Source organism: Heterodontus francisci, chromosome 4 (assembly GCF_036365525.1).
Source record: "Heterodontus francisci isolate sHetFra1 chromosome 4, sHetFra1.hap1, whole genome shotgun sequence".
Taxonomy (NCBI): domain Eukaryota; kingdom Metazoa; phylum Chordata; class Chondrichthyes; order Heterodontiformes; family Heterodontidae; genus Heterodontus; species Heterodontus francisci.
The window spans coordinates 3,419,591-3,438,421 of NC_090374.1; the positions used below are offsets into that span (position 1 = coordinate 3,419,591).

The 18,831-nt window shown below is 45.5% G+C and overlaps 1 protein-coding gene across 1 annotated transcript in view; it reads left to right on the forward strand.

The window, feature by feature from the left end:
* LOC137368868 (calcyphosin-like protein) overlaps positions 1–15,164 on the forward strand; it is a 63,563-nt gene extending 48,399 nt beyond the window's left edge. The window contains exon 3 of the mRNA XM_068029083.1: positions 14,666–15,164. Coding sequence (XP_067885184.1) covers positions 14,666–14,686 — 21 coding nt within the window. The 3' untranslated portion in view covers positions 14,687–15,164. The remainder of the gene's footprint in view (positions 1–14,665) is intronic.
* The last annotated feature ends 3,667 nt before the right edge of the window (positions 15,165–18,831 follow it).

The following is an 18,831-nucleotide window of genomic DNA, read 5'->3' on the forward strand; positions in this document are numbered from 1 at the left end:
AAACGTAGTGGGGGGTTTGCTTATTCATCCTGATCTGGTTATTGTAAACCTCTTCCCAGAGCTGAGCTCATCTTGATGACTCCTCTGAGACTCCAGTAACTCAGAACTCTGGTCAGCATGTTCTTCCTCTCTGCTCGTAGCCTTTGTACATTCATCTTCGCACTTTGTCTTTGAATGGGTCCACAATGCCACAGGGTGTTCACATGTAATGTTCACATGTACATCTCTCTAAGTTGACATCGGTTCTGTCTGAAAATCTGGATCCCGTGTGATCTGGGCTGTTCGCATATAGGAACACAGGAGCAGGAGTATCAAGCCCATCAAGCTTGCTCCGCATTCAATACGATGATGGCCGATCACCCACTTCAATGCCTTTTTCTCACACCATCCTCATATCCCTTTATGTCATTGGTATTTAGAAATCTGTCAATCTCTGCTTTAAACATACTCAATGACTGAGCTTCCACCGCCCTCTGGGGTAGAGAATTCCAAAGATTCACAACCCTCTGAGTAAAGACATTTCTCCTCATCTCTGTCCTAAGTGGCTTCTCCCTTATTTTGAAACTGCATTCCCTGATTCTAGACTCCCAACCAGGGGAAACATCTTAGCTGCATCTACCCTGTCTATCCCTTTAAGTATTTTGTAGGTTTCAATGAGATCACCTCTCATTCTTTGAAACACTAGAGAAAATTGGCACAGTTACCCCAATCTCTCTTCATAGGATAGTCCCGCCATCCCGGGAACAAGTCTGGTGAACCTTCATTGCACTTCCTCTATGGCAAGGTAAGGAGACCAAAACTGCACACAGTACTCCAGGTGCTGTCTAAGCAAGGTTCTGTACAATTGAAACAAGACTTCACTACTCCTGTACTCAAATCCTCTTGCAATAAAGGTGAACATACCATTAGCCTTCTTAATTGCTTGCTGCACCTGCATGTCAGCTTTCAGTGACTTATTGACAAGGACACACAGGTCCCTTTGTACATTTACACTTTCTAAACTCTTAGCATTTAAGAAATACTCTGCACATCTATTCCTCCTACCAAAGTGGATAACCTCACATTTTTCCACATTATATTCCATCTGCCACGTTCTTGCCCACTCACTAAGTCTGTCCAAATCCCCTTGAAGCCACTTTGCATTTTCCTCACAACATACATTCCCACCTAGTTTTGTGTCATCTGCAAACTTGGAAATACTACATTTGGTCCCCACATCCAAATCATTGATACATATGTGAACATCTGGGGCCCAAGCACTGATCCGTGCAGTACCCCACTAGTCACAACCTGAAAACGCGAGAATGACACGTTTATTCCTACTCTCTGCTTTCTGTCTGTTAACCAATCCTTAATCCACGCCAGTATATTACCTCCTATCCCATGTGCTTTAATTTTGCTAACCAACCTCCTGTGGGGGACTTTATCAAAAGCCTTCTGAAAATCCAAGTATACCACATCCACCGACTCCCCTTTGTCAATTCTGTTAGTAACATCCTCAAAAAACTCCAACAGGTTCATCAAACATGATTTCCCATTCATAAATCCATGTTGACTATACCCAATCAGATCATTATTATCCAAGTGTCCACTTATCACATCCTTTAGAATAGATTCTAGCATTTTCAAAACGACTGATATAAGGCTAACAGGTCTGTAATTCCCTGTTTTCTCTCTCCCTCCCTTCATAAATGGTATGACATTTGTGACCTTCTAATCTGCAGGAACCATTCCAGAATCTATAGAATTTTGGAAGATGATCACCAATGCATCCACTATCTCTATAGCTACCTCTTTCAACGCTCTGGGATGTAGAATATCAGGTCCCGGGGACTTATCAACATTCAGCCCCATTAATTTCACCAATACTTCTTACTAATACTAATTTCCTTCAATTCCTCATGCTCTCTAATCCCTTAGATCTCTAATCCTGGAGATTTCTTGTATCTTCCTCAGTGAAGACAGCTGCAAAGTAATCATTCAGCTTTTCTACCATTTCTCTATTCCCCATTATAAATTCTCCTGACTTTGCCTGTAATGGACCCACATTTGTCTTAGCCAAACATTTTCTTTTTACATACCTATAGAAGCTTTTACAGGCCGTTTTTATATTTTTTGCTAGCTTATATTCATATTCTATTCTCCCTTTCTTTATCAGTTTCTTCATCCTCCTTTGCTGTATTCGAAAATCCTCCCAATCCTCAGGTTGTTTACTACTTCTGGCAACTTTGTAGGCCTTTTCTTTCAATCTTATACAATCTTTAACTTCTTTGTTATCCACGGTTGACTGCCTTTACTTTGGGGGGTTTTGTGCATTGAAGGATTGTATATTTGCTGTAAATTATGTAATACTTCTTTAAAGACTATCCATTGCCTATGTACTGTCATACTTTTAAATGTATTTTCCCAATCTACCTCAATGAATTTGGCGCTCATAATTTAGATTAGATTAGAGATACAGCACTGAAACAGGCCCTTCGGCCCACCGAGTCTGTGCCGAACATCAACCACCCATTTATACTAATCCTACATTAATCCGGACGTCGATGGTGGGCACTGAGGAAATGGCTTATTACCTGCACCAGATTCCACCCCCCCTCCCCCCCCCTTTACCCCCCTTCCACCCCCCCCCCACCCCCGTCCCCTTCCCTGCTCCACCCTCTCAGCTCACCCCCTCACAACCCCGTCCCAGCCCGCCCCCCCCTCGCACCATCTTCACCCCGCACCCCCTTCCCCTGCACCGCCCCCCCACCCCCTCCCTCTACCCCTCCCCCTTGCATCCCCTCCTCCCACCGGCACCATCCTACACCTGTGTAGGGGCCCCAACAACCCCACTGCCTTGTGGGCGTCTCGGGAGAGACCAAGGCTAAGGGAGTAAACCCTAACAGAAAATCCGGAGCGGAACCCCGTAGGCGGTCATGTGTCACCTTTGGCATGTTTCCGGCAGTTCCTGCAGCCATACTGGTGCCAAACGTCGTGTCCTGCACTCCTTTGGACCCCACCAGAAAGGCCGAGAGGGGGGTTTTGACGACTGGGCAACTCTCAACCTCCATAAATTTGCCCAGGCATGCGCCATGGAGAGGTCACTCCATAGTTGCCTCACAGCGACTGAAACAACACGGAAGGCAGCAATTACGGGTTATAAGTCCAGATAAATTGGCGTAGAAACTGGGCGCCACGGGTTGCCTTTGTCGGTGGGAGAGGTCATTGCACCTCACTGGACAGCTACCGCCCGCCTCAAACCGGGCAGCCCCCGGTCAATAAGGTTCTGTCCCGCCACAGTCTGCCTGCTTCAATGGGTGCTTGGAGCTCAGGGTCATTGCCCGAAAGGTGGACTGATACACCGCACCAAACAACATGAAAAAAGGAAAGAAGGTACCAGCCCTTCGCTTTGCAAGCTGGAACGTCAGAACTATGTGTCCTGGCCTGTCGGAAGACCTTACACAAATCAACGATTCTCGGAAGACCGCCATCATTAACAACGAGCTCAGTAGACTCAATGTGGACATTGCAGCACTTCAGGAGACTCGCCTCCCCGCGAGTGGCTCTCTAGCAGAGCAAGACTACACCTTCTTCTGGCAGGGCAGGGATCCTGAAGAACCAAGACAGCATGGAGTGGGCTTCGCCATCAGAAACTCCTTGCTCAGCATGATACAGCCTCCCTCAAATGGCTCGGAACGCATACTGTCCATCCGACTGCTCACCACCTCTGGTCCAGTACACCTACTCAGCATCTATGCTCCAACACTCTGTTCCGCACCTGAAGCTAAAGACCAGTTCTATGAACAACTCCATAACATCATTAGCAGCATCCCCAACACCGAACACCTATTCCTGCTGGGGGACTTTAATGCCAGGGTTGGGGCCGACCATGACTCATGGCCCTCCTGCCTTGGGCGCTATGGCGTTGGAAGGATGAATGAGAACGGGCAGAGACTGCTTGAGTTGTGTACCTATCATAACCTCTGCATCACCAACTCGTTCTTTCACACTAAACCCTGTCACCAGGTTTCATGGAGGCACCCAAGATCACGTCGTTGGCACCAGCTAGACCTCATTGTGACAAGGCGAGCCGCCTTAAACAGTGTTCAAATCACACGCAGCTTCCACAGTGCGGACTGCGACACCGACCACTCCCTGGTGTGCAGCAAGGTTAGACTCAGACCAAAGAAGTTGCATCATTCCAAGCAGAAGGGCCACCCGCGCATCAACACGAGCAGAATTTCTCACCCACAGCTGTTACAAAAATTTCTAAATTCACTTGTAACAGCCCTTCAAAACACTCCCACAGGGGATGCTGAGACCAAGTGGGCCCACATCAGAGACGCCATCTATGAGTCAGCTTTGACCACCTACGGCAAAAGTGCGAAGAGAAATGCAGACTGGTTTCAATCTCATAATGAAGAGCTGGAACCTGTCATAGCCGCTAAGCGCATTGCACTTTTGAACTACAAGAAAGCCCCCAGCGATTTAACATCCGCAGCACTTAAAGCAGCCAGAAGTACTGCACAAAGAACAGCTAGGCGTTGCGCAAACGACTACTGGCAACACCTATGCAGTCATATTCAGCTGGCCTCAGACACCGGAAACATCAGAGGAATGTATGATGGCATGAAGAGAGCTCTTGGGCCAACCATCAAGAAGATCACCCCCCTCAAATCTAAATCGGGGGACATAATCACTGACCAACGCAAACAGATGGACCGCTGGCTTGAGCACTACCTAGAACTGTACTCCAGGGAGAATGCTGTCACTGAGACTGCCCTCAATGCAGCCCAGCCTCTACCAGTCATGGATGAGCTGGACATACAGCCAACCAAATCGGAACTCAGTGATGCCATTGATTCCCTAGCCAGCGGAAAAGCCCCTGGAAAGGACAGCATTACCCCTGAAATAATCAAGAGTGCCAAGCCTGCTATACTCTCAGCACTACATGAACTGCTATGCCTGTGCTGGGACGAGGGAGCAGTACCCCAGGACATGCGCGATGCCAACATCATCACCCTCTATAAAAACAAAGGTGACCGCGGTGACTGCAACAACTACCGTGGAATCTCCCTGCTCAGCATAGTGGGGAAAGTCTTTGCTCGAGTCGCTCTGAACAGGCTCCAGAAGCTGGCCGAGCGCGTCTACCCTGAGGCACAGTGTGGCTTTCGTGCAGAGAGATCGACTATTGACATGCTGTTCTCCCTTCGTCAGATACAGGAGAAATGCCGTGAACAACAGATGCCCCTCTACATTGCTTTCATTGATCTCACCAAAGCCTTTGACCTCGTCAGCAGACGTGGTCTCTTCAGACTACTAGAAAAGATCGGATGTCCACCAAAGCTACTAAGTATCATCACCTCATTCCATGACAATATGAAAGGCACAATTCAACATGGTGGCTCCTCATCAGAGCCCTTTCCTATCCTGAGTGGTGTGAAACAGGGCTGTGTTCTCGCACCCACACTTTTTGGGATTTTCTTCTCCCTGCTGCTTTCACATGCGTTCAAATCCTCTGAAGAAGGAATTTTCCTCCACACAAGATCAGGGGGCAGGTTGTTCAACCTTGCCCGTCTAAGAGCGAAGTCCAAAGTACGGAAAGTCCTCATCAGAGAACTCCTCTTTGCTGACGATGCTGCTTTAACATCTCACACTGAAGAATGCCTGCAGAGTCTCATCGACGGGTTTGCGTCTGCCTGCAATGAATTTGGCCTAACCATCAGCCTCAAGAAAACGAACATCATGGGGCAGGATGTCAGAAATGCTCCATCCATCAATATTGGCGACCACGCTCTGGAAGTGGTTCAAGAGTTCACCTACCTAGGCTCAACTATCACCAGTAACCTGTCTCTAGATGCAGAAATCAACAAGCGCATGGGTAAGGCTTCCACTGCTATGTTCAGACTGGCCAAGAGAGTGTGGGAAAATGGCGCACTGACACGGAACACAAAAGTCCAAGTGTATCAGGCCTGTGTCCTCAGTACCTTGCTCTACGGCAGCGAGGCCTGGACAACGTATGCCAGCCAAGAGCGACGTCTCAATTCATTCCATCTTCGCTGCCTTCGGAGAATACTTGGCATCAGGTGGCAGGACTATATCTCCAACACAGAAGTCCTTGAAGCGGCCAACATCCCCAGCTTATACACACTACTGAGTCAGCGGCGCTTGAGATGGCTTGGCCATGTGAGCCGCATGGAAGATGGCAGGATCCCCAAAGACACATTGTACAGCGAGCTCGCCACTGGTATCAGACCCACCGGCCATCCATGTCTCCGTTATAAAGACGTCTGCAAACGCGACATGAAATCGTGTGACATTGATCACAAGTCGTGGGAGTCAGTTGCCAGCATTCGCCAGAGCTGGCGGGCAGCCATAAAGACAGGGCTAAATTGTGGCGAGTCGAAGAGACTTAGTAGTTGGCAGGAAAAAAGACAGAGGCGCAAGGGGAGAGCCAACTGTCCAACAGCCCCAACAAACAAATTTCTCTGCAGCACCTGTGGAAGAGCCTGTCACTCCAGAATTGGCCTTTATAGCCACTCCAGGCGCTGCTTCACAAACCACTGACCACCTCCAGGCGCGTATCCATTGTCTCTCGAGATAAGGAGGCCCAAAAGAAAGAACATTAATCCCATATTCCTACCAAACATCCCCACCTATCCCTATATTTCCCTACCACCTACCTATACTAGTGACAATTTATAATGGCCAATTTACCTATCAACCTGCAAGTCTTTTGGCTTGTGGGAGGAAACCGGAGCACCCGGAGAAAACCCACGCAGACACAGGGAGAACTTGCAAACTCCACACAGGCAGTACCCGGAATCGAACCCGGGTCCCTGGAGCTGTGAGGCTGCGGTGCTAACCACTGCACCACTGTGCCGCCCTCCTTAGCTTCTCTGCCATTTCTCTATTCCCATTATAAATTCTCCTGACTATGCCTGTAATAGCCAAATGCTAATTTCCTTTGTTCAAATTTAACACCCTGATTGAACTACCTCACTTTCAAACACAATGTAAAATTCTATCATATTTTGGCTACCCATCCCTAAAGGTTCTTTTACAACAAGATTATTAATTTGCCCTTTCTCATTACATAATATTAGATCTAAAATAGCCTGTTCTCTAGTCGGCTCCTCAACATACTGCTCTAGAAAACCATCCCTCACACATTCCAGAAACTCGTCCTCCACAACATTCGTGCTGATTAGGTTTACCCAGTCTATATGCAGATTGAATCACCCATAATTACTGTATTACCCAGGCTACATGCTTCTTTAATTGCCTGATTAATACCATGCCCCACACTCCCACTACTGTTTGGTGGCCTATAAACAATTCCTACCAATGTTTGCTGCCCCTTGCTGTTTCTTAGCTCCACCCAAACAGATTCCACATTTTGTTCTTCCATTCTGAGATCCTCCCTTACTAATGTATTGATCCCATCCCTTATTATCAGCTCAACACCACCTCCTTTTCCTTTTTGCCTGTCCTTCCTAAATCTTGAATATCCTTGAATATTCAGTTCCCAGTCTTGGTCCCCCTGTAGCCACGTTTCTGTTATGGCAATTAGATCATACCCATTTACCTCTATTTGGGCCTTAAATCATCTACCTTGTTGCAAATGCTGCGTGCATTCAGGTAGGGTGCCCTTAACCTTGTCTTCTTGACATTCTGCATTCTAAGCCTAGTTGATGCTCACCTTTGTTTCACCTGCCTTCTAATGTCACTTGCTACTTTTCTACCTCCTGTTATCAGTTTTACTTCCTTCCAATTTGAGCTACCCCTCAGGTTCCCATCCCCCTGACAAGCTAGTTTAAAACCTCCCCAACAGCATTAGCAAATCTCCTTGTGAGGTCCTGTTAAGGTGTAGCCCATCTATCTTGTACAGGTCTCACCTGCCCCAGAACCAGTATCAATGCCTCAGAAATCTGATGCCCTCCCTTCTGCACCAATTCTCCAGGCATGTGTTCAATCGATCAATCCTCCTATTCCTCTGCTCACTAGCACGTGGCATTGGGAGTAATCCTGAGATTACTGCTTTGGAGATCCTTTCTGCTTTTTAATATCCTTCCTAACTCCCTAAAATCTGCTTTCAGGACGTCATCCCTCTATGTCATTGGTACCAATGTGGGCCATGACCTCTGGCTGTTCACCCTCCCCAAGAAGGATGTCCTGCAGCTGCTCCATGACATCCTCGACCCTGGCACCAGGGAGGCAACATACCATGCTAGAGTCACGTTTACTGCCGCAGAAATGCCTGTCTGATTCCCTGACTATCGAATCCCCTATCAATATTGCTGTTCCACTCTTCTTCCTCTCTTCCTTTGCAGCTGAGCCACCCGTGGTGCCATGGACTTTGCTCTGGCTGCACTCCCCCAAGGAACCATCGCTCTCACCAGTATCCAAAATGGAAAACCGATTTGCAAGCAAGATAGACTCAAGGGTCTCCTGCACTGACTGGGATTCACTTAGTGTTAGAGGTCTAGATGGAGCAGAATTTGTAAGGAGCATCCAGGAGGGTTTTCTAGAGCAGTATGTAAATAGTCCAACTCGGGAAGGGGCCATACTGGACCTGGTGTTGGGGAATGAGCCCGGCCAGGTGGTTGACGTTTCAGTAGGGGACTACTTTGGGAATAGTGATCACAATTCCGTAAGTTTTAGAATACTCATGGACAAAGACGAGAGTGGTCCCAAAGGAAGAGTGCTAAATTGGGGGAAGGCCAACTATACCAAAATTCGGCAGGAGCTGGGGAATGTAGATTGGGAGCAGCTGTTTGAAGATAAATCCACATTTGATATGTGGGAGGCTTTTAAAGAGAGGTTGATTAGCGTGCAGGAGAGACATGTTCCTGTGAAAATGAGGGATAGAAATGGCAAGATTAGGGAACCATGGATGACAGGTGAAATTGTGAAACTAGCTAAGAGGAAAAAGGAAGCATACATAAGGTTTAGGCAGCTGAAGAAAGACAAAGCTTTGGAAGAATATCGGGAATGTAGGACCAATCTGAAACGAGGAATTAAGAGGGCTAAAAGGGGTCATGAAATATCTTTAGCAAACAGGGTTAAGGAAAATCCCAAAGCCTTTTATTCATATATAAGGAGAAAGAGGGTAACTAGAGAAAGGATTGGCCCACTCAAGGACAAAGGAGGAATGTTATGCATGGAGTCAGAGAAAATGGGTGAGATTCTAAACGAGTACTTTGCATCGGTATTCACCGAGGAGAGGGACATGACGGATGTTGAGGTTAGGGACAGATGTTTGATTACTCTAGGTCAAGTCGGCAGAAGGAGGGAGGAAGTGTTGGGTATTCTAAAAGGCATTAAGGTGGACAAGTCCCCAGGTCCGGATGGGATCTATCCCAGGTTACTGAGGGAAGCGAGAGAGGAAATAGCTGGGGCCTTAACAGATATCTTTGCAACATCCTTAAACACGGGTGAGGTCCCGGAGGACTGGAGAATTGCTAATGTTGTCCCCTTGTTTAAGAAGGGTAGCAGGGATAATCCAGGTAATTATAGACCGGTGAGCCTGACGTCAGTGGTAGGGAAGCTGCTGGAGAAGATACTGAGGGATTGGATCTATTCCCATTTGGAAGAAAATGGGCTTATCAGTGATAGGCAACATGGTTTTGTGCAGGGAAGGTCATGTCTTACCAACTTAATAGAATTCTTTGAGGAAGTGACAAAGTTGATTGATGAGGGAAGGGCTGTAGATCTCATATACATGGACTTCAGTAAGGCGTTTGATAAGGTTCCCCATGGTAGGTTGATGGAGAAAGTGAAGTTGCATGGGGTCCAGGGTGTACTAGCTAGATGGATAAAGAACTGGCTGAGCAACAGGAGACAGAGAGTAGTAGTGGAAGGGAGTTTCTCAAAATGGAGACGTGTGACCAGTGGTGTTCCACAGGGATCCGTGCTGGGACCACTGTTGTTTGTGATATACATTAATGATTTGGAGGAAAGTATAGGTGGACTGATTAGCAAGTTTGCAGACGACACTAAGATTGGTGGAGTAGCAGATAGTGAAGGGGACTGTCAGAGAATACAGCAGAATATAGATAGATTGGAGAGTTGGGCAGAGAAATGGCAGATGGAGTTCAATCCGGGCAAATGCGAGGTGATGCATTTTGGAAGATCCAATTCAAGAGTGAACTATACAGTAAATGGAAAAGTCCTGGGGAAAATTGATGTCCAGAGAGATTTGGGTGTTCAGGTCCACTGTTCCCTGATCGTGGCAACGCAGGTCAATAGAGTGGTCAAGAAGGCATACGGCATGCTTTCCTTCATCGGACGGGGCATTGAGTACAAGGGTTGGCAGGTCATGTTACAGTTGTATAAGACTTTGGTTCGGCCACCTTTGGAATACTGCGTGCAGTTCTGGTCGCCACATTACCAAAAGGATGTGGATGCTTTGGAGAGGGTGCAGAGGAGGTTCACCAGGATGTTGCCTGGTATGGAGGGCGCTAGCTATGAAGAGAGGTTGAGTAGATTAGGATTATTTTCATTAGAAAGACGGAGGTTGAGGGGGGACCTGATTGAGGTGTACAAAATCATGAGAGGTATAGACAGGGTGGATAGCAAGAAGCTTTTTCCCAGATTCAATTACTAGGGGTCATGAGTTCAACGTGAGAGGGGCAAAGTTTAGGGGGGATATGCGTGGAAAGTTCTTTACGCAGAGGGTGGTGGGTGCCTGGAACGCGTTGCCAGCGGAGGTGGTCGACGCGGGCACGATAGCGTCTTTTAAGATGTATCTAGACAGATACATGAATGGGCAGGAAGCAAAGAGATACAGACCCTTAGAAAATAGGCTACAGGTTTAGATAGAGGATCTGGATCGGCGCAGGTTTGGAGGGCCGAAGGGCCTGTTCCTGTGCTGTAATTTTCTTTGTTCTTTGTTCTTCTTTGTTCTTGTTCTTGAGTTTTTTCTTGGCACCTCGCAACAAAATGGTCAATGGACTCATCTTGCCTTTGCTGGTAGGTCATAAGCTCAAGTCTATGTACTCGGAAATTGACCTTTACCTTGAGTTGCAGCTCCAGGAATATCCATTGCTTTCCCGGGTCCTTCTGATCCTCAGCTAATAATCCTGATGCGTTGGTCTGTTGCAGGCCCTTGATTATTATAGCTTGTTTCGCTGGTTCACTGTGTAAAAAAGTTGTTCCTCATATTCCCCCTGCATCTCTCACCCAAAGCATTCAATCTGAGTCCCCTAGCCTTTGTACCATTAGTTAACGGAAACAGTTTTTCCTTGACTAATTTATCTAAGCCTGTCATATCTTGTACACCTCTATCAAATCTCCCCTCAACCTGCTTTATTCTAAGGACAACAACTCCAGCTTTTCCAACTTAACCTTGTAACTAAAATCCTCCATCCCTGGAACCATTCTGGTAAATCTCCTGTGCACCCTCACTTCCTTCCTAAAGTGTGGTGAACAGAACTGGACGCAATACTCCAGTTGGGGCCTAACGAGAACTTAAGAAAGGTTCAGCATAACTTCCCTGCTTTTGTACTCAATGCCTCTATTTATGAATCCCAAGATCCCATATGCTTTACTGATCACTCTCCCAACATGTCCTGCCACCTTCAAAGATCAATGCACATGCGCTCTGTCACAGTCACAAGAAGTGCAGCGATGAAAATACAAAAAATAAACTGAACAGTTAAAAAATTTAAACTATTTTAAACGGCTGGTACATTTGCTTTCAATAAGATGGAGGACATAGTCACATGACAAATACCAGCTCCTGCACTAAAATACACATCCATGTCTACCAGCAACAAAACCAATTAATCCTGTCTACATGGAAATAAAACAGTTTATTACACATGGATGTGAGCTGTATACAAAACAAGCTAAAACAAAGACACTCCCAGACTCTACATCTCCTCTTTCACTTTACCACCAGAGAGTGTGAACAGCCCTCATATTATCAACATGGGGCCATCAAAAGCTATTGTAATAAAAGCAAAATACGGCAGATGCTGGAATAAAAACAAGAAACGCTGGAAATACACAACAGGTCTGGCAGCATCTGTGGAGAGAGAAGCAAAGTTAATGTTTCAGGTCAGTGACCCTTCATCAGAACAGTCCATTAGGAACTGAAGCCTAAAGTCACATGACAAAACTAACATTTAATGAGTCTACCATTAAAGTTAATCATTTTGAACTGTTATGAACAGGTAGTTAATTTTTTTTTCTGAACAAATTTCCCTGTTTTCCAACCATCTGTCCGTAAAGAGCTTAGTGATTGAATTTCTTTCCCTCCCTTAAACCCTGATAATAATTGATTGCAATAACAAAACGGTTGTTAGATTTAAAACAAAGAATTAGGGTTTATGTACACACTCTTAAACTCAGGAAATGGTTTAACTTTGACACGCATGCTTACAAACATACAAGGAAAGGTTGAAAGGCATAAAAAGGCAAAGGCATTTACTGAATAGAACAGTGGTGCAGTGGTTGGCACTGCAGCCTCACAGCTCCAGGGACCCGGGTTTGATTCTGGGTACTGCCACTGCGGAGTTTGCAAGTTCTCCCTGTGTCTGCGTGGGTTTTTGCCAGGTGCTGTGGTTTCCTCCCACATCCAAAAGCCTTGCAGATGATAGGTAAATTGGCTGTGGTAAATTGCCCCTAGTATAGATAGGGAATATGGGATTACTGTAGGGTTAGTTGAGAGTTTGACCTCGTCAGCAGACATGGTCACTTCAGACTACTAGAAAAGATCGGATGTCCACCAAAGCTACTAAGTCTCATCACCTCATTCCATGACAATATGAAAGGCACAATTCAACATGGTGGCTCCTCATCAGAGCCCTTTCCTATCCTGAGTGGTGTGAAACAGGGCTGTGTTCTCGCACCCACACTTTTTGGGATTTTCTTCTCCCTGCTGCTTTCACATGCGTTCAAATCCTCTGAAGAAGGAATTTTCCTCCACACAAGATCAGGGGGCAGGTTGTTCAACCTTGCCCGTCTAAGAGCGAAGTCCAAAGTACGGAAAGTCCTCATCAGAGAACTCCTCTTTGCTGACGATGCTGCTTTAACATCTCACACTGAAGAATGCCTGCAGAGTCTCATCGACAGGTTTGCGGCTGCCTGCAATGAATTTGGCCGAACCATCAGCCTCAAGAAAACGAACATCATGGGGCAGGACGTCAGAAATGCTCCATCCATCAATATTGGCGACCACGCTCTGGAAGTGGTTCAAGAGTTCACCTACCTAGGCTCAACTATCACCAGTAACTTGTCTCTAGATGCAGAAATCAACAAGCGCATGGGTAAGGCTTCCACTGCTATGTCCAGACTGGCCAAGAGAGTGTGGGAAAATGGCGCACTGACACGGAACACAAAAGTTCGAGTGTATCAGGCCTGTGTCCTCAGTACCTTGCTCTATGGCAGCGAGGCCTGGACAACGTATGCCAGCCAAGAGCGACGTCTCAATTCATTCCATCTTCGCTGCCTTTGGAGAATACTTGGCATCAGGTGGCAGGACTATATCTCCAACACAGAAGTCCTTGAAGCGGCCAACACCCCCAGCTTAAACACACTACTGAGTCAGCGGCGCTTGAGATGGCTTGGCCATGTGAGCCGCATGGAAGATGGCAGGATCCCCAAAGACACATTGTACAGCGAGCTCGCCACTGGTATCAGACCCACCGGCCGTCCATGTCTCCGCTATAAAGACGTCTGCAAACGCGACATGAAATCGTGTGACATTGATCACAAGTCGTGGGAGTCAGTTGCCAGCATTCGCCAGAGCTGGCGGGCAGTCATAAAGACAGGGCTAAAATGTGGCGAGTCAAAGAGACATAGCAGTTGGCAGGAAAAAAGACAGAGGCGCAAGGGGAGAGCCAACTGTGTAACAGCCCCAACAAACAAATTTCTCTGCAGCACCTGTGGAAGAGCCTGTCACTCCAGAATTGGCCTTTATAGCCACTCCAGGCGCTGCTTCACAAACCACTGACCACCTCCAGGCGCGTATCCATTGCCTCTCGAGATAAGGAGGCCAAAGAAGTAGGGTTAGTATAAATGGGTGGTTGTTGGTCGGCACAGACTCGGTGGGCCGAAGGGCCTGTTTCAGTGCTGTATCTCTAAATAAAATAAAATAAACTAATACGAATTTCAGTTAAAACTAATGTCCGTTTCAATAGTCAAAAATTGTAAATCACTGACCGTAAATGCTGAATTGGTGGAGGAGCTGTTGGAAATATCTCCCTTTACAAATTTCTTCTTCTTTTCACTCTCAAAGGTAAATGGAGGTAGCTTGATTTGGCTGAAGTCACCTTTTTCTTAGATGGAGAGGAAGTGAGCAGAAAGCAGGTTTTCTTGCTGTTTTTGCAGTTTGTGTCTTTAATTTTGTTTGCTGTTTGCAGTCTGTATCTTTCTTAACTGTCTGGCTTCTTGCAGGCTGTGCCTTATAGAGAGGTGTGTAGCTTCAGGCAGCTGTGGCTAATCTGACCCAAAGGCAACTGTGGAAATGAAGGCAGGCTTACTCTCAAACTGTTACAGTTACAAGTCCAGGCAGGTTCAATAGGGGTTTCATGGGTTCTAAAACTAGACCCTTTTCAAGTTGCTGTTCCACCTGACCTCTCACCTCCATTTTGACAATCAGAACATAGAAGTAAAAACTTAAATATGATGTGCAAAAAATGGCGGTTGACATTAATACTCAAAACACAATTTACAGGGGGTTCTCATCTATTCGTGACAGAACAACAAAGGAGTCTTTCCAGCTCAGCCATCAAATCATTAATATTCAGTCTCTCTCTAAGCACATGATCAACATCGAAGGCTATCTTGAATTTCAGCACACTGTGAGAGATATAGAGAGACCAGTTCCAGCTAACATTTGAACCCTGCTGAGACAAGTTGAAAGTCAACTACAGCAGAAAACAGAGTGCCTTTGGAACAACACCTCAACCTATGAAAACTGAACTAAGAACATCAGCACCATCTTCACACTGAAATGAACCACTAGAAGTCTTCAGCAACTCAACAAATACAAGACAACCAGCAAACAGGCCTGAAACTTTAAAACTCACCTTCCGAGAGGATCCCACAAGTTTTTCTGAAACAACAGATTTTTACGCCTTGAGCTCTTAACACCTCTTACCCTTTACCTTTTATCTGCTCTTGTGTGTGCCTGAGAGAGTGAATGTGTGTGTGGGTGGTGTTGCAAACATTTCAAGTGATGAATATTGTTTAGTAAATATTTAATCTTCTGTTTCAATCTTCAAGAAAACCTTTTGCTGTCTGTTTATTTGGCATACAAAACACAGGGGTGAAACATTAATTTAAACAAAAACACTGTGTTCAGTTGGGAGGTGAACAGTGGAAACCAACCACGCCATCATTCACCTGGCCATAACAATTTCCAGGTCCCTCTGTTCCTGCACACTCTTTAGAACTGTGTCATAAGTTGTCCCTATTCCTTCTGCCAAAATGCATCATCTCACACTCGTTAGTATTAAATCCCATCTGCCGCTGTCTGCCCATTCTGCTAGCCTATCTACGTCCTGTTGCCGGTAACTCACATCATCCTCACTGTTTGCCACAACTCTACGTTTGGTGTCACTGGCAAATTGTACTCCATTCCAAGATCCAAGTCATTTACATAGTCATTTAGAGTCATAGAATTATTTGCGGCACAGAAGGAGGCCATTCAGCCCATTGAGTCCATGCATACATAGCCAAAACAAAAGTGGTCCCAGCACTGCCACTTTGGGAAAAACCATGATCAGCCATCCTCCAGTCTGAAAAACAACCAGTTATTACGACTTGCTGTTTTCTGACCTTAAGACAGTTCTTTATCCAATTGGACACTGGCCCTACTCCATGAGCCTCAATTTTATTTACCACCTTTTGTGTGGCACTTTATCAAATGCTTTATTGAAATCCATAAAAACAACATCCACTGCATTCCCTTCATCAACCTTCTCTGTTACTTCATCAAAAAATTCAATTAGATTAGTCAAGCATGATCTGCCTTTTACAAATCTGTGCTGGCGATCCTTAATTAACTCAAAGCACTCAAAGGGTCTGTTGATTTTTCCCTGATTATCGTTTCTAAAACCTTACCCATCATAGAAGCATCGAAAAGTTACGGCACAGAAAGAGGCCATTCAGCCCATCGTGTCTGTGCCGGCTGAAAAAACTAGCTGCCCAATCTAATCCCACCTTCCAGCATCTGGTCCATAGCCTTGCAGGTTCCAGCACTTCAGGTGCATGTCCAGGTACCTTTTAAAAGAATTGAGGGTTTCTGCCTCCACCATTGATCCGGGCAGTGAATGCCAGGCACCCACACCCTCTGAGTGAAAACGTTTTTCCTCATGACCCCTCTCATCTTTCTACCAATCACCTTAAATCTGTGCCCCTTGATAATTGACCACTCCACTAGAGGAAACAGGTCCTTCCTGCCTACTCTATCTAGGCCCTCCATAATTTTGTCCATCTCAATTAACTCACCCCTCATCCTCCTCTGTTCTGTAAGAAAAACAACCTCAGCCAATCCAATCTCTCCTCGTAGCTGCAACTTTCAAGCCCTGGCAACATTCTTGTAAATCTCCTCTGTCCTCTCTCCAGAGCAATTATGTCCTTCCTGTAATGTGGTGACCAGAACTGTACACAATACTCCAGCTGTGGCCTAACCAGCATTTTATACAGTTCCAGCATTACACCCCTACTTTTGTATTCTATACCTTGGCAATAAAGGAAAGCATTCCATATGCCTTCTTCACCACTCTACCTACCTGTCCTGCCACCTACAGGGACCTGTGGACATGCACTCCAAGGTCTCTCACTACTTCTACCCCTCTCAATGTCCTCCCATTTATTGTGTATTCCTTTGCTTTATTTGCCGTCCCCAAATGCATTACCTCACACTTCTCTGGATTGAATTCCATTTGCCACTTTCCTGCCCACTCAACCAAACCATTGATATCATTCTGCAGTCTACAGCTATCCTCTTCACTATCAACTACACAGTCAATTTTTGTGTCATCAGCAGATTTCCCATTCATCCCTCCCACATTTAAGTCCAAATCATTTATATATACCACAAACAGAAAGGGACCCAATACTGAGCCCTGTGAAATGCCACTGGAAACTGCCTTTCATTCACAAAAACATCCCTTACCCTTTGTTTGCTGTCACTGAGCCAATTTTTGATCCAACTTGCCACATTCCCCTGTATCCCATCGGCTTTTATTTTTCTGACCAGTCTGCCATATGGGACCTTGTCAAATGCCTTACTAAAATCAATGTAGACCACATCCAATACGCTACCCTCATCAATCCTCTTTGTTACTTCCTCAAAAAATTCAATTAAGTTAGTAAGATACTACTTTCCCTTAACAAATCCATGCTGACTATCCCTGATTAATCTGTGCTTTCCTAAGTGGCAGTTTATCCTATCTCTCAGAATTGATTCTAACAATTTTCCCACCACCAAGGTCAGACTGACTGGCCTATAATTATTTGGCCTATCCCTCACACCCTTTTTAAACAATGGTACAACGTTCGCTGACCTCCAATCCTCTGATACCTCACCTGTATCTAGTGAGGAGTTGAAGATGATCCTCAGAGCATCTGATATTTCCTCCCTGGCTTCCTTTAACAACCTGGGATAGAATCCATCTGGCCCTGGTGACTTATCCACTTTCAAGGATGTCAGACCCTCTAATACTTCCTCTCTCATTATGCTAATCATATCTAATATTTCACTCTCCTCTTTAACTACAATGTCTACATCAACCCTCTCCTTTGTGCTGACAGAGACAAAAAACTCATTAAGAACCCTGCCCACATCTTCTGCATCCATGCATAAGTTCCCTGGTACATTTCTGATAGTTCCTGCCCTTTCCTTCATTATCCTCTTGCTTTTAATGTACTGATAAAACATCTTTGGGTTTTCCTTGATATTGCTTGCCAATAATTTTTCATGTCCTCTCTTTGCTTTTCTAATTGCCTTTTTTTCTTCGCCACTGCACTTTCTATACGCCTCTAGGCTTTCTAAAGTATTAAGTTTTTTTGTGACCATCATAGGCTTTCCTTTTCTGCTTTATCTTACCTCTGTATGCTTCTAGATAACCAGGGGCCTCTAGATTTGGCTGTACCACCTTTTTGTTTTGGGGGGGTGGGGGAACATGTCTACACTGTGCCTGTAGAATCTCGCTTTTAAATGCCTCCCAATGGTTTGCCACTGATTTTCCTTCAAGTAGCCGTATTCTCCCAATTTAGGACTATTGCTCCTGTTCTTTGCCCTTTTCCATGATTATGCTAATATTGTTATGCACTGATATTAAATTAACTGGCCTGTAGTTGCTAGGACTGTCCTTACACCCTTTCTTGAATAAGGGTGTCATATTTGCCACTCTTCAATCCTCTGACAGCTCCTCCATATCCAGCAAAGATTTGATCCAGGAAACACAGTTCCATCCACTGGTGAAGCAGTTTAAATTCAGATGTTATGTCTGACCCCTTCTGATCCATAGTTGGATACTTGAAAGCTATTGCTGGATGTGCCTTTTTTGAAATATAAATTTAGGACTTCTCACAGGCACTCTTCTTTCACAGGCTCTCCGCTTTACATTTCTTCTGATTTACAGCTTTTTTGTGTGTTTCGACAGGTTCGTTTTCTGCAGGCCTGCCCCTTTAAGAGTGAGAGGACAGCTGCTTTGTTCATTTACACAGCTTGCCTTTTTTAACTATGAAATGACAGCTTTCTTTATTTTCACAGGCTTTTTATTTATACTGAGAGAAGAGCATTTTTCTCTCTCTGCAGAGCTGCAGCTTGCAGTATCAGCAGCTGCCCAGCCAGCCTTTTATTTATACTGAGAGAAGAGCATTTTTCTC